The 16,595-nt window shown below is 37.0% G+C and overlaps 1 protein-coding gene across 4 annotated transcripts in view; it reads left to right on the forward strand.

Annotated features, from left to right (window-relative positions):
• The window catches only part of Pkc98E (Protein kinase C), a 247,283-nt gene extending 231,428 nt beyond the window's left edge, over positions 1–15,855 (forward strand). For all 4 annotated transcript variants that reach the window (XM_067156247.2, XM_067156255.2, XM_067156239.2 and 1 more), the window contains exon 14: positions 11,666–15,855. In XM_067156247.2, the coding sequence (XP_067012348.1) occupies positions 11,666–11,842 (177 nt within the window). In that variant the 3' untranslated portion in view covers positions 11,843–15,855. The remainder of the gene's footprint in view (positions 1–11,665) is intronic.
• The last annotated feature ends 740 nt before the right edge of the window (positions 15,856–16,595 follow it).

Consider the following 16,595-nt stretch of genomic DNA (forward strand, 5'->3'; position numbering starts at 1 on the left):
AAACTTGGAAATTAAATGTCTGGCTTTTGCTGATGATCTTGCTCTCTTAGCTCAAAACAGAGAGGATGCCCAAAGGATGCTGGAGCTTCCCCATGACATGCGAAGAAAACAGGTCTCAAAGTCTTCTACGAAAAGACGAAGTACATGGAATACCGACATCAGGGAGAGAAAAGCATGGAAGTGAAATGCGGAAAGGTTAGAAGAGTAGAAAAGTTTAAGTATTTGGGAGAACTGATCCAACCCAATGGACTGGACAAGGAGGCAAATAAGGAAAGGGCTAGAAAATTGGAACTGGCCTACAGACTGACACAGAACAGGTACAATAAACAGGCAATATCCTACAAAATGAAAGTTAAATACTACAACGTTGTTGTAAAACCAGAGGGGCTGTACAGTTCAGAATGCCTTATATTAAATAAAAAAAGGGGAACTGAAAGAAATTGAGAAGGAAAGGAAAATTCTGAGGAATATTCTTGGACCTCAGAAAACGATGGATGGTACATGGAGGAAAAGGAGAAATGAGGATCTCTACAAGTATTCCGAAAAGATCACAGACACAGTGCAAAAACGAAGACTGAAATTTTACGGACATCTCGTCAAAATGAATGACAACCGCCTGACTAAAAAGAATATCTATATATATAAAATAAGAGTTTTGTCTGTACATTGCTCAGAATTTGAAAAGAATCGTATTTCTGTATCGGTCATGTCCACAGTAACATGAAAATGCATTTTTTACTTTTCCGTAATTTCTGTCTGTCTGTCTGTCTGTCTGTCTGTATGTATGTATGTACACGCATCACGAGAAAACGGCTGAAGAGAATTTATTGAAAATCGGAATATAAAGTCGGGTGATGAACCGCTACAAGCTAGGCTATAAATTATTTTAATCACGCTGATTGAAATGGTAGTTTAGGGGAAGGCCTGAAATTTAATTCTCAAATATTTATGTTATTAGTGGTCCTATCTTAATGAAAACTGGTATGTAAAGTTCTAAAATAAGTTGCTACAATATAAACTATAAATAATATGTATTCACTCTGAAAGAAATGGTAGTTTAGGGGAAGGCCTAAAATGTTATTCGCAAATATTTATGTTATTAGTGGTCGTATCTTAATTAAAATAGGTATACAAAGTCGACGAATAAGTCGATACAATCTAATAATCTTATTCACGCTGAGAGAAATGGTAGTTTAGGGGAAGGCCTAAAATTTAATTATCAAATATTTGTTATTAGTTGTCCCGTCGTAAATAAAATCGGTATGCAAATTCGAGGAATAAGTCACTACAATGTAGGCCATAAAGAAATTTATTCACGCTGAGCGAAATGGTAGTTTAGGGGAAGGCCCAAAATGTAATTCTCGAATATTTGTGTTATTAGTGGTCTTAGTGACAATTACTATATAAATAAAGTTACATAGTATTAAATTTCCGATCATTTATGTCTTATACATTTTAACCGTAACGGAGATATTCATGAATATGGATTTTTGTTGCTAAGATCATATCAGCGCCGTCACGAGAAAATGGGTAAACAGAATTGAATGAAAATTGGTATGTAAAGTCGGGGAATAAGGAACTACAGTCTATGCTATAATTAATTTTATAAGAAGCCTTATATTACAGAGTCGAACGAAAACTGAATGTGAAGGCCTACAATACAGAAAGCTCATAACACTGATCAACAATAACATTACATTGACCATTCTTTGTTGTGATTTGCTTTGTGTGTCCGTTGCCATTCATCTCCGATAGATGTGATTACTGCTGTATACTAAGTTTTTTAAAATCTGCTCGACGTCGCGCCGACACAGATAGGACTCATGGCGACAATGGGATACGAAAGGGCTAGGAGTGGAAAGGAAGCAGCCCCTATGTTAAATACTTTACAGCCCCAGCATTTTCCTGGTGTGAAAATTGGAGACCACGGAAAACCATCTTCAGGACTGTCGACAGTAGAGTTCAAACCCACTACCTCCCGGATCCAAGCTCACAGCTATGCGCCCCTAACCGCACAGCCAACTCACCCGGTCGTACCGAGTATAACAGACTGCCTGAAAATTGGCGGGAAGTAGCTGGGGAGTTAGATAAATTTCTGATACTACTGATGCGTAACAAACTGGTTCATCATAGCATTCGAGCTATTCAATTCCTACTCTGAGGCACTGATTGGAATGAGCAGTGTGCATATTTAAAGGAATAATGGCAGAGAAGTGTTCACGGCTGTCTGCGGTCTGGTCATTGCAGCACTGGAACTTTGGACTGTAAGATCGGCACCGTAGTACTGTTCGTTAAAAGTGAGAAAATATGCGGTTTATTAATTTTGATTGAGTATTTTATATAACATTGCTTTTAATCACTACATTCCTTCTGACGACTTCAGGTAGGAAAAATACAAAGACAGTCTTTCTGAGAATCCCGTAGCGAAGCACGGGTACATCAGCTAGTTTAAATATATAATTGAATTGAGGAGGAAACGAAATGGGTGGAGGAGGTTAAGAAGGACGCAGAAGAAATTAAAATAATACCAGAATTGGTCCTCAACAGAAAGAAGTTCAGAACTCGAGTAGATGACCACAAATTCCATCAAGAGCAGTGGAAGAACAGGCCCAAATTTGTAATATCTGAGGAGCAGAGAAAAATAAGGAGTGAACGAATGAAGAAGTTCTGGGAAGAGAAAAGAAGAAGACTGGCCAGAAAGCATTAAGTTTCACGTGGTCCACAGTTGGCCAAATTCAGAAGAAAGAAGAAGAACCCAGGTCTCCCCACTGCTCAAGCTCTTCCCAAAATACACAAAGCTGGCGTTCCCATTCGCCCAATTATCAACTATAGACCAAGCCCCTTATGCAGAATATCACAATTCATCCAAAGTTTCTTAAGAGAAAACTATCAATTTTTATCAAAAAAGTCTATTAAAAACACATCAGAGCTAGGAGAAAAACTAAGTTCAGTATGCAACCTGATTACTCGATCCACTCTTTCGATATTGTAAATATGTACCCCTGAGCACACCATGGCACACAATTCAGTATATAAAGGACATTGACGACAAAGTATCTCATTTTAACGAACTTCTCTTAACTTTATACGACAGACATGCCCCATTAGGTACTGCTCGAGTAAAGCGACCCTCTAACCCGTGGCTCAATCAAGAAATTCGTGATAAAATGAAAGATAGGGACTCAGCCTATAGCTACTATGTGAAACATCCAGCGCAGGAAAATTTTGAGAATTATAAAAAACTTCGAAATAAAACCACGCAGATGATAAGAAACGCTAAAATACGCTACTCGTACGAAATTTTAAATACACATGACTCTGCTGTTGCATGGAAGACTCTCCACGATATGGGTCTAAGTAAAACGAAGACAAAGGACAGTAACTGTAATGTACCTTTGGATGATCTGAATGAGTATTTTAGCTCAAGAAACGTCCAGACGAACGGAAATACCAAGAGAGCCACTATTGACAGAATATTTTCAAAGGGAAAGCATGGTGGTGAAACATTCTACTTCTCTCACGTGACTCCAGATGATGTAAAGAGCGCCGTTAATGACATAAAATCAAAGTCTACTGGACACGATGGAATAAACCTGTCCCTTTTAAGAAGAATTCTAGACATCATTCTTCCTACAATAACGCATATTATTAACACCTCTCTTATGGCGGGAATCTTTCCTGGGAACTGGAAAAATGCCATCATCCGACCCTTGCAGAAAAACAGTACCCCCACAACCCTTGACGATTACCGCCCTACTAGTATTCTCCCTGTACTAGGAAAAGTACTGGAGAAACTAGTACACAAACAAATGACAGCCTATCTCTTACATCATAACTTACTCGACAGATATCAATCAGGGTTTAGATCGAACTACAGTACCAGCACAGCATTAGTAAAAGTAACTAACGACATTCAGCTAGCAATGGATAACGGACAAATGACAATTCTTATTCTTCTCGACCTTACAAAGGCATTTGATTGCGTAGATAAAGACATTTTACTAGCTAAATTAGAAATGATGAAATTTTCTAATAATGTATTATGCTGGGTACGTTCCTATCTCAGTGGACGTAAACAATGTGTGTCAGTGGGAGACAATGTGTCTAGGTGGCGAAATACTGAGATGGGGGTGGCACAGGGTGGGGTGTTATCACCACTTCTGTTCTCCCTATACATGAATGACCTATCAGAACAACTGACGAACTGTAAATATCACTTATACGCTGACGATATCCAATTGTTTATTCATACCAAGCCGAATGACATACAAGAAGCAACCATGACATTAAACGAAGACTTATTTAACATCAACGAATGGACTAGTAGCCACTGCCTGAAAGTAAACCCATTAAAATCGCAAGCCATCATAATAGGATCTAGAAAAGCGCATGCCAAGTTAGAAAGCATCAACATACCGGTTGTCAAGATCAATGAAACACCTATAGCACTGAAAGACTCTGTTAAGAACCTTGGAATAATTTTTGATAAGTATTTAAGTTGGTCAGAGCACGTAACAAAAATTTGTCAACGTGTATTCGGTTCATTACACTCACTATACAAACTGAGAGATTTTCTACCTGTCAAAACCAGGAAACTGCTCATTCAAGGACTAATACTACCAATATTTGATTATGGTGATGTAGTCTATAATAACATAAGTTGTTCACTTGGTTCTAAACTTCAACGGGCGCATAATGCCTGCATTCGATTCATTCTAAATGTTCCGCTCCATTCCCACATCAGCCCATTCCTCCATCAGCTGTCCTGGTTAAGATTATGTGATAGACGTAAATACCATGCTGTTTCTCTTCTTCACAAAATACTGCGAACAGGTAAACCACATTATCTGAGAATAGATTTCAACTACCTCTCTCCCTCAGGCAGAACACCCTCAAGGTCATCAGTACAAACCCTGCTGTCCATCCCCACTCATCACAGTAGTACGTATAACAAGTCATTTGTACCGGGGACCATACGTTCCTGGAATTCTCTCCCGGCTGAAATTAGAGACATAAGCAACCTAAAGCTATTCAGAAGAATGTGCTGGAAATTTTACCTACACTCAGATTGATTTACTCTTAGAAGTACCCTTAAATTTTAGATTATTAAGTTAAATGTATAAAATGTCAATGTAAGGTTAGAAACATTATAGTTTATATTTTTCGAGATATAGCTTTAATAATAGTAAATATTATAAATTAATTTTAAAATGTTAAAATGATTTTTATGATGCTTTACATTTCATACAAATTACATTTCACATTAACTTTAAATTATAATTAACTTATTTTTTAAGTAGTTATAATGTTCAGTATATTATGTTTATGCAGGTGGATAATTATATGGTTTGGCATAATAGCAGGCTTCATAGCCTGAGCCCCGCCATGTACAGAAAGACATAAATAAATAAATAAATAAATAAGCATACAAGTAACCAAATTAATTCTGATAATTAAAAAAATTTAAACAAAAACAGCCCTTAAGCAAACTAGAGATACAAGATTTTATCACAGTATTAAAACTAATTGTCAACAATAACTTTTTCACTTTCGACAATGTTATATACCAACAGGATGGTTTGGCAATGGGATCACTGGCCTCAGGCATCTTGGCAGAAATATACCTAAGATTTCCTCGAATACACCAAAATTGACAATGAATTTGAAAACATTCACTTCTGGGCCAGATGTTTGTAATCATGGACGAAAAATCAATTAACGCTTCCACCACCCTCCTAAGACTCAACAATATTGATCCTCATATCAAATTCACACTAGAATCGGAATCAAATAAAAAAAATCAACTTTCTAGATTTAACTATCACTAGGAACTCAGATTCTTTCAGTTATAAAATATTCAGAAAACCTACTCAAACAGCCTCCACCATTCGCCAAGATTCAGTACACCCCCAATCCCAAAAACAAGCTACATACAACATCTAGTTCATCAAGCTTTTAGCATACCTATGTCCAAGAAAGATCTAAAGAATGAAGTTAACACAATCCGCGGTATTGCAAAATTCAATGGCTTCAGCAATCATTTTATAGAAAGGATAATCAATAAACACAAACATTGCCCTAAAAGTACCCTCAAAAAAGAAATAAATAAACCTCTAATATTTTCCACTTTCACGTTCAACAATGATATTTACAAGTTAACCAATATCTTCAAGAAACAAGGTGTTAAAATAGCTTTAAAAACCAACAATAAAAACATGAACATTTTATACAATACTTCACATATCAACAAGACCAGCAGTTTTTTAAAATCAAGAGTTTATAAGCTCAAATGCAATACCTGTGAAAAATCCTACATTGGGCAAACCGAAAGAAACTTCAATATAAGATACCATGAGCACACTGACACAATAAAATACAATAAGTTTTCAGCTATCGGCCAACACATGCAAGATTATAACCATAATAATTACCAATATCGAGCAGGATATGGACATCCTTGAATTAGCAAATAAGGGTCCTTTACTCAACATAACGGAAAACTACTACATACACTTAGACCAATATTTTAATGCCATTTACAATCTTAATGAAATCTCAGAGAAACCCAACATACTTTACGATTTATTTATAACTTTTCTCAGAAATAATAATTCAGCCAACCAGAACTCAATCCTAAGTTTAATTAAGCGTACTTTTCTGAAACAGTTACCCTTTCTCCCGCACCCTTCAGCTCCGCCTTAAATCCCCCTTCCAACCCCCCCACCCCACCCCCTCCTAAGCCACATCCACTCTACCCATCCCGCATGCGCCTGCCCTCCTCCCCGCCCATATTTCCCCTTCTGCCACCAGTCGCACACTATCAGCTAAGCTACACACACCACAGCGCAAGGTAAGTGTCCTTTCACTTTGTGGTAATCTTTTCCTCTTTCTGCGTACTTTGCTTTTTACTGGCTTTTCTCAATTTTAATAGGTCTAATTTGTTTTCCGCTATGAACTGAGAATTCCACCAATTAATATTACCACGCGCAGTGTCTACTTTCTTCTCAACAAGAATTTAAAAAAACTTCACATTCTGCACAACAATCAACCAAGCAGCCCATCAACACAGCTTGGTTACTTAACCCGCGAGTGGTCGCTAGCCAAAATGTAACGCGAGAGGTCACGCGTGAGACTTTCTCTCACATTAAAATAAAAGTGACATTTTTCACAGTTTTTTGGGGCGTTAAGGCTGAAATTTGCCACTGAAATCAAACGCAAGTTCTACCTTATATATTTTAGGTAAAAATGAAATAAAGAAAATGAAATGGCGTATGGCTTTTAGTGCCGGGAGTGTCCGAGGACAAGTTCGGCTCCCCATGTGCAGGTTTTTTGATTTGACTCTCGTAGACGACCTGCGCATTGTGATGAGGATGAAATGATGTTGAAGACGACACATACACTCAGCCCCCGTGCTAGTGAAATTAACCAATTATGGTTAAAATTCCCGACCCTGCCGAGAATCGAACCCGGGGACCCTGTGACCAAAGGCCAGCACGCTAAGCATTTAGCCATGGGGCCGAACATAAATATGAAATGATTAGCTGAAATGATTGCTACTTAAAATAACATATGCAATATACATAAAAATAACTTCCATCCTGGAGTTGTAAAAAAATAAAATCTCACACATGCATTATATCTAGTAGCATTTACGTCAAAAGCAAGGTTTCTGAACACAATAACATTTTCAAAAACAAGAAGTGCTCATAATACAAATACTAAGGCGTACAACAGGAGTAAGTTTTCCGCTCCACTTCAACATAACACAAACGCCATTGGTCGCGCGATGAGAGAAACTCTCACACACTAGGGGAGGGGGTGCTTACCCTTCAAATGTGAATCGCTCTACTCACGACAGTTATAAACTCAGCTAGAAGAGGGAACAGTCATCTCCCTTTCATCACTGTGAAGTAATATCACAACAAAAAATAATGTGAGAGAAAATCTCATATAGCGACCACTCGCGGGTTAATACACCAATTGCCAAATTCTCCGCTTAAGCTGATACAGTGTATAGTCGACTCTTCTTCTAGAGAGTATCAACTACACTTTTTGTTACTCAGACACTGTACATACTTGTACATCTATATATATATATATATATATATATATATATATATATAAAATAAGAGTTTTGTCTGTACATTGCTCAGAATTTAAAAAAGGATGGTATTTCTGTATCGGTTGTGTCCATAGTAGTCAGGAAATGCACTTTTCAATTTTCCGTAATTTCTGTCTGTCTGTCTGTCTGTCTGTCTGTCTGTCTGTCTGTCTGTCTGTACACGCATCACGAGAAAACAGCTGAAGAGAATTTATTGAAAATTGGTATGTAAAGTCGGGATATAAGTTGCTACAATCTAGGCCATAAATAATCTTATTCACGCTGAGAGAAATGGTAGTTTAGGGGAGGGCCTAAAATGTAATTCTCAAATGTTTATGTTATTAGTGGCCCTATCTTAATGAAAATCGGTATTCAAAGTTGAGAAATAAGTCGCTACAATCTGGGTCATAAATAATCTTATTCACGCTGGGAGAAATGGTAGTTTAGGGGAAGGTCTAAACTTAAATTATCAAATTTTTATTGTATTAGTGGTCCTATCTTAATGAAAATCAGTATGCAAAGTCGGGGAATAAGTCGCTACAATCTAAGCTGTAAATAATTTTATTCACGCTGAGTGGAATGGTAGTTTAGGGGAAGGCCTAAAATTTAATCTCAAATATTTGTGTTATTAGTGGTCCTATCGACAAATACTACATTACTAAAATTATATAGTATTAAATTTACGATCATTTATGTCTTATACATTTTTACTGTACCGGCTATGATAACAGATATGTTCATGAATTTGGATTTTTGTCGCTAAGTCCATATCAGCGCCAAGTCACGAGAAAATGGGTAGACAGAATTTGATGAAAATCGTTATGTAAAGTCTGGGAATAAGGAACTACAGTCTATGCTATAAATAATTCCGTAAGACGCCCTAATATCACAGAGTCGTAAGAAAACTAAATATGAAGGCCTACAATACAGAAAGCTCTGACAATGAACAACAATAACATTACATTGACCATTGTTTGTTGTGATGTGCTTTGTCTCTTCTGTTGCCAGTCATGCCCGATAAATGGGATTACTGCTGTATACCGAGTATTTTTTTATTTGCTTTACGTCGCACCGACACAGATACGTCTTATGGCGACGATGGAATAGGAAAGGACTAGGAGTGGAAAGGAAGCGGCCCTGGCGTTAATTACGGTACAGCCCCAACATTTGCCTGGTGTGAAAATGGGAGACCACGGAAAACCATCTTCAGGGCTGTCGACAGTGGTTTTCGAACCCACTACCTCCCGAATGCAAACTCACAGCTGCGCGGCCCTAACCGCATGGCCAACTCGCCCGGTCGTACAGAGTATAACAGCCTGTCTGAATAATGGCGGGAAGTAGCTGGGGAGTTAGATAACTTTCTTCTTAAGCATGCCTTTCCTCTGGTTCATACACTTTCTGATCCTACTGGTACGAAACAAACTGGTTCATCATCGCATTCGAGCTATTCAATCCCTACCCTGAGGCACTGATTGGAATGAACAGTGTGTACATTTAACGGAACAATAGCAGAGGAGTGTTCACGGCTGTCTGCTGTCGTACCAGCACTGGAACTTTGGACTGTTAGATCGGCATCGTAGTACTGTTCGTTAAAAGTGAGGAAATGTTTTTCATTTGAGCGAGTATTTTACGTGATAACATTGCTTTTAATCCCTACATTTCTACTGACGTTTTTGTAATAGCCTAAGTTAACTCTCTGTAGTTAGGAAAACCACAAAGGCAGTCTTTCTTAGAATCCCATAACGAAGTACGGGTACATCAGCTAGTTTTTATATATGTGTCAGTTTACATTGTGTTTATTCTTATTGCCATAGCACTCGGTCCACAACTGTTATGTATCACCAGGACCTACTGAATTCCATGAGTCTCTAAATTTTAACAACACAGAGCACTTAATTGTACTTTTGTTCCAGAATTCTTAGCATGTATAATGTTCTTGTATTAATTATTACTCACCTACATCACGCGTATTCATTTTCATTTGCAACATTTCAACCACACTTCATATTGTAAAATTATATTTTCATAAGACTCTTACTGCTAGAAAACATGTTTTAGGATTTTGCCAAATGTTGTGTATGTTTTAATATGGCTGATGATGACCCCGAGGAGGGTTGAAACTACTCCCATGTAATGTAAATATTGTAAATACAACTTAGTATTGAATAGGTGGAAAACTCTACTGTGCATTATTTATATGTTATCTCAGTTCAATACGGACCAACAATATGAAGTTCATAACCCTTATTCAGGGCGTGTCAACTGTCTCCAGCATCTCAGTGTAACTTGTAGCATTCGCTCAAAAAGCCCTGCAAAAAGATGTGGGATGGTATGACATATCTTTCACATTTCACCACCCCTAAAACCATTACGGTTGTGGGAAACTTGGTGTGTATAACACAGGAGGCATCAGGAGGATCCACACATATCAGTCATTTCTCCTGTTCATATTTTGATCCTTGTAGAAAAATTTTAATTGAAAACAAAATACAGAGCAGCTGGTATTCATGTGTGTATGTGCCAATATGAACTGCCCTTTCCACATATATGACTTATGTCGAATGCCCTTGTGCACCACAATGTAGATTTTGCCACCTTACATTCGGGAGATAGTGGGTTCGATCCCCACTGTTGGCAACCTAAGGATGGTTTTCCATGGTTTCCCATTTTCTCACTAGTCAAATGTTGGACTGTACCTTCATCAAGGCCAAGGCCATTTCTTTCCCACTCCTAGCCCTTTCCCATCCCATAAGATCTATCTGTGTCGGTGTAATATAAAGCTAATTGAAAGAAAAAAAGTAGATTGTGCCCTTGAGTAGTGAACATCATGGATATTCCGAGATTTTGATCAATAATGTTCTGCACCTACTGTGCAAACTGTGGTGTCCTCATACTATCCAAATGTTGTGAATGCTTTTTGCACTTAGCTACATGGAATATATCCCTGACAGAGGCTTCTAACTCCTTCCGAACTTTGGTACACAAATGATCTGTAACTTTCAAAACTCGTGCTATCTCAACCTTGCTATGCTTTGTGTGCATCACAACAATCACAGTGTTCTGTTCCTTTTCATCTCTTGCATTTGCTGCTAGTCTGATACTGATGCTCTGAAAATATAAAAGTACAGCAATTAATTTACACATAACTGCAGGCGCACACTTACATCACTTCAGTTACAGTACCTTACGCACACTGTACTGCACTGTTGACTACTCATATTCTTTCGCAATGACTATTTGCCCTCTTATTCTTTCATGGGAGATGTTCAGAACATTATAGACTCCCTAGGCCTTGTATAACTTTGTTAGGATCAGAAAAGAACCAGAGTTTACCAATGGAGATCAGACAGAAAACATGACAAGAGTCTGGCACAAGGAAGTGAAAACAATGCCAAATTTAGCCTTGCCAAATGTCTCACAAAGTTTGAACCCCTGGATGGGGCAGATGTGGTGAAACTTATATTTCATACTTAGGTTTGTTATAGAGGAAACCTTTCTTCTGACTTTTTTCTCTTTTGTGTAAGACTAATTTAATATTCTATTTTTTTCTCTTTTCATTTACAGAAGAGTAAGAAGGATGCCTTGAATTTTGATGCTGAATTCACCAAAGAAGAGCCTGTTTTGACACCAATTAATGCTGATATAGTACGAGCCATCAATCAAGATGAATTTAAAGGATTCTCATTTGTCAACCCAGATTTCAACCCTGGCCGATATCAGGCTGAAAAGGTGGCAGCTTAGGGCACATGCTAACACTCTATCTACATCATCTTCATTCTATGAATGTTCCTGTGGCAACAATTCTATTTTGTATATTTCTTCAATATTGTTGCCATTGTAACAGAATAGCTGCCTAATTATGTTATCATGGCAACAAGTAGGCTGCCTACTTCCCGTTCCCATGGAAACAAGATAGCTGCCTAATGTTGTTTCTATGGGAACAAGATGGCTGCCTTTGCTATTTCCATCTAAATAAGATGGTTGCCTAGTGAATGTTTTTTCCATGGTAACAAAGTGGCTGCCAACTCTTCTAGGTTAGAACTAACTCTAGAGAAACATATAGAGTTTGTAGCCTCCAGTTCTTACTGTCATGCCAGCTCCCATCTTTTAACCCTTGATGTCCTAATGATAGCAGTGTCAATGTCAGGTTTAGTGCAGTCATTGTCAGCATTTTTTATATACACATAATAGTACCATTCTCTACATAGGGAGTATTTTTGCATGTAGCAAAGTGATGCTTTGGTGGTAAGTACGTGCAGTGATTAATTAATTATATTGTTAAGGTAAATGACATTTCTGTTGATGCACCTCCGAGGACTCCACAGCGAGGTAGTAAAGCGCACGCTACCTGAGCCGTGTGTGTAGTCCACGTATCTTGTACTTAAACATTGATGCTGTGTGCATCTCTACCTTATATATAAATATAAATATATATATATATACATATTATAAATACTGTACATTATATAAATATAAGTATTTTGGTGCTCAAAATGATAAACGATACAAACTGCTGTTTTGAGTACAATCATAAAAAGATGTGATGTCTCTTGACTCTTATTACGTATTAAGCACGGTTCTACGCTTCCATTTGTCTGGAGAGGCCTACATTCGCTCGTTAAAAGCATTATGTGTTAGGTCTGGAGAGATTTACGGGTGGTCGTTGTTGTCATTGTTGTTGTTGTTTTTTCTGTTGAGGTTGTGATGAACAACCTACACGCATTTAGCTGTGTATTCAGAATACATTAGTTGAGGCATAATACTATATGTTTTAAAGATACAGCGTCGTATAAATATACATATATGTGTACATATATATGTTCAACTTTATATATGTATACATATATACTATTGTGTGTAAAAAATAATTTGTACTAAATGTGTGCATACATAACTTTTAAAGGAATGTGTCAGTACATTTTTAATCATTGCTACTAGACCATTAATAGGAAAATATTTATATTATTAGTATAATAATAGTAATAATAAAATATAATAATAACAACAATATATTAATAATAAAATAATACTTGATAGGTCTCAAGTTCATGCACACTTTAACTGATATTTCTTTCTTGTAGAGAAGAAAGGAAATTTATAAATGTAATGACAAATGAAACTATGTTATGGGGGCAAGTTTCAATAATGTGTTAACACCTCAGACATATATAGAGACTTGCACTCTATATATTATTAACAATGGAATGATCTTGTTTTCCTAAAAATCTCATCCATTTGGAAAAGTCATTTGATGTGCTTTTCCTATGGTATGGACGTGGACTGTTAAATCTAGTCACCAACACTCTTATATCACATTACCATGAGAGAATAAATAAATAAATATATGAATCTCAATGTTGGAAGTTGAATTTCCTGTTGAAGCCACATCAGACAAAATAATTTTTATCCCCCTCTTAACCTTTGAGGGAAGTTTTTGGCCTACATTTCTACATACAAGGAAAGTCAGTAACTTGCTGACTTCTGTACACTAGTTATAAGAAGTATCGCTCGCTCATATGCCATGAGGAACCAGGACGCACTATTAAATGAGGATTGGACAAAAGCTTTGTAAAGTGAAACTTTACGTCTCATAGATCTGTTATTTGCCGATAATGGCAATGTGGAAATTGTATGTCGTTGATAGATAGTGTATGAAAGGAAAAGCTTATTTATTTGAAATGATTACCTGGAGAAGAAAACTTGTTAGCTTTAAAATACTATATTACTTGTATTGTACTATATATTATGTGAGTGTCTGTGTATTAGCAGTGCACAAAAATGATACAGAGATTTAAGGTCTAGGAAAGAAATCTGGATTTGGAAAATGCAGCATATCCACTCTGAATGACTTGGGGGAGTTCCATTTTCTTCAGATAATACAATAAATGTTTTTTTTTTCTCTCTGATGAAATTGGAACTACATAAGTCATCGTGAACTGCACACTCTTTTTGTTATATATTACAAAAGACGACGAAAAGTTTATGAAGGAAAAGTTGTCATATTGTTCTTGTTTTTTGAAGTAGCTAACCTGTTAATACCTCTGTGTGGTAGAGTAGAGCTCTGCTTGTAGTGCATGAGGGCACAAGCCCCTCCCATAGAGCCGTCCTTTCACTCCGCTAATTTCTGTAACTGTCAGTGTTGAATTAGGAGAAAATTAACTTTGTGTCGTTCGTTATCAAGTTACAAGAACTAGTCGTCATTATTGTTGTCATCGCACAATGAGATCTAAAATGTTAATTTTAGCCTTCTGTTTTATTCAACCAATTAAATTTATCCACTGCCTCCTTATTCCATCTGGAGCTATAAACTGACATAACATAAGGTTAGGCTCTCTATGAGAGGATTCCTTTCATTGGTTGATTAAAGCTGTCGCATCTTCTAGCGGCTGCTCGTGGTGTCCTAAACCCTTGCTTCACACCTAGTCTTGGACCTGCACTTCTTTTGAAAAGAATATTAGAATGTTTTTATATAGTCAAAGCGAACAGTACAATAATCATTGTATTTATTTATTTATTTACTTTTACAAGAGCTTAGTTTAGAATTAATTTTTTTAAATGCATTTAGTAAAGTTTATTTATAGTTGGTATAAATTAATTTTTAATTGTTTTATTTCTACGTAGAAGTAACACTGTAGGGGAAGGAAAATACTGCCACCATGAAATTATTTTAATGGCTTGATCCTATCTCCATTTTTAATTTAAATGTCTGTATCTGTCTCCCACCCCTTGAGCGTCGTGTAGCCAGACAGCTTGTGCACACAAATGTATAGTAGCTGTCACTGTGTCACAGTAGAATCAGAAGCAAATTTGGTGTGGAAGTCAAATTTAAAATTGGCCAATTTTTTAACAACTCATTCATAATATATAATATTTGTTGGTTTTTAAAAAGAAATAATTTAAAAAATCATGCAAACATATGTTTGGATATTGTGTATTATTAAATAACTTGATTTCGATCTTGGGACTTCAATTTGTAATGACATTGTTAAACAAGTCTTGTACAAACCCTGAGGAACCCTCTGAGTGCGAATATTTGCTATCAGAAACCTTATCTAAGAGTTATATTAATTCATAATTATATTTTGTTATTTTTTACTGAAGAAATTGTGTTTATTGTGAATTGCACAGTATTTTACCAAAGATGACAACATGAAAGAACTTCATAGTATTGTATTTAACTGATTCCTTGGAGATCTTGTTTGTGCTTCACTTCATGTGCTCTCTTCCATACCTTGTGTCCTTCTTTGCAGGCTGGTTACCTAGAACCCTCTCTTGTATTGGTTCTGGGGAAACATGGGATCAAGGTCTGGAACCGACTTGAAGTGGAAGAATATATGGTTCATACTTGTTTAGAACCATGCTTGAATTTTAACAAACATGATGTCTACTTGCCTGCTTTTGTTGTCCAAGAAAGTCAGACACTACGTGTAACGCTAGTGTTTAGCATGTGTTTTATATATTTATTTTATGTTTTATTGCCACCCAGGGGACATTGCTTTTCTCAAATTATTTTCTACTTAACATATGTTATTTTATATATATTAATTTATTTATTTATTTATCATTGCCATTGCTCTAGTTGATCAGAAGATAACAGACTGTGCCAAAATAACAGTAACTCACCCTGTTTTGTGATACACATTTTGCAGTGTCCTCAGTATTAGTAAATGTTTACATTTTTTGCCTTCCAAAGTTGTGTCTTTTCTTGATTTGATTATTTTTCTGATTGTGTAATAAATTACATGAAATATTTACATAGTCTTTTTAATGCACCTTGTTCTGATTTCCTAATCTGTGGAGTGACTATACACCAAATCACTTACAAATAGAATAGTTGGCACCATTTCCTCTGTTATCATCATTCTCCTTTCCGCTTATCCAGCTCCTGCCAGGTCGGGGCATTTATGGCATTTATTTTGATACTGTTCAGAGAACCCCAGGTTTGACTCCTGGCCAGGTTGGGGATTTTAATCATGTCTGATTAATTCCTCTGACTTGGGGACTGGGTGTTTGTGTTTGCCCCAACACATTCCTCTTCATATGCATACAACACACTACGCTACCAACCACCACAGAAACACGCAACATTGAATATATCCCTCCACATAGTGTTGGCATTGAGAAGGGCATCTGGGCATAAAACAGGGCCAAATCCATATGTGTGACACTGTTTGTATCTGTGACCCCACCAGGTTGTGGGGAAATCTGTAGAAGAAAACTGAACTGAAATATAATAATGACTAAATAGTTAGTTGTTGTCCGCCTCTGTGGTGTAGTGGTTAGTGTGATTAACTGCTAACCCCAGAGCCCCGGGTTCGATTCCCGGCTCTGCTACGAAATTTGAAAAGTGATACGAGGGCTGGAACGGGGTCCACTCAGCCTCAGGAGGTCAACTGAGTAGAGGTGGGTTCGATTCCTACCTCAGCCATCCTGGAAGTGGTTTTCCGTGGTTTCCCACTTCTCTACCAGGCAAATGCCGGGATGATACCTAACT

The sequence above is a fragment of the Anabrus simplex genome, chromosome 1 (assembly GCF_040414725.1).
Source record: "Anabrus simplex isolate iqAnaSimp1 chromosome 1, ASM4041472v1, whole genome shotgun sequence".
NCBI lineage: Eukaryota > Metazoa > Arthropoda > Insecta > Orthoptera > Tettigoniidae > Anabrus > Anabrus simplex.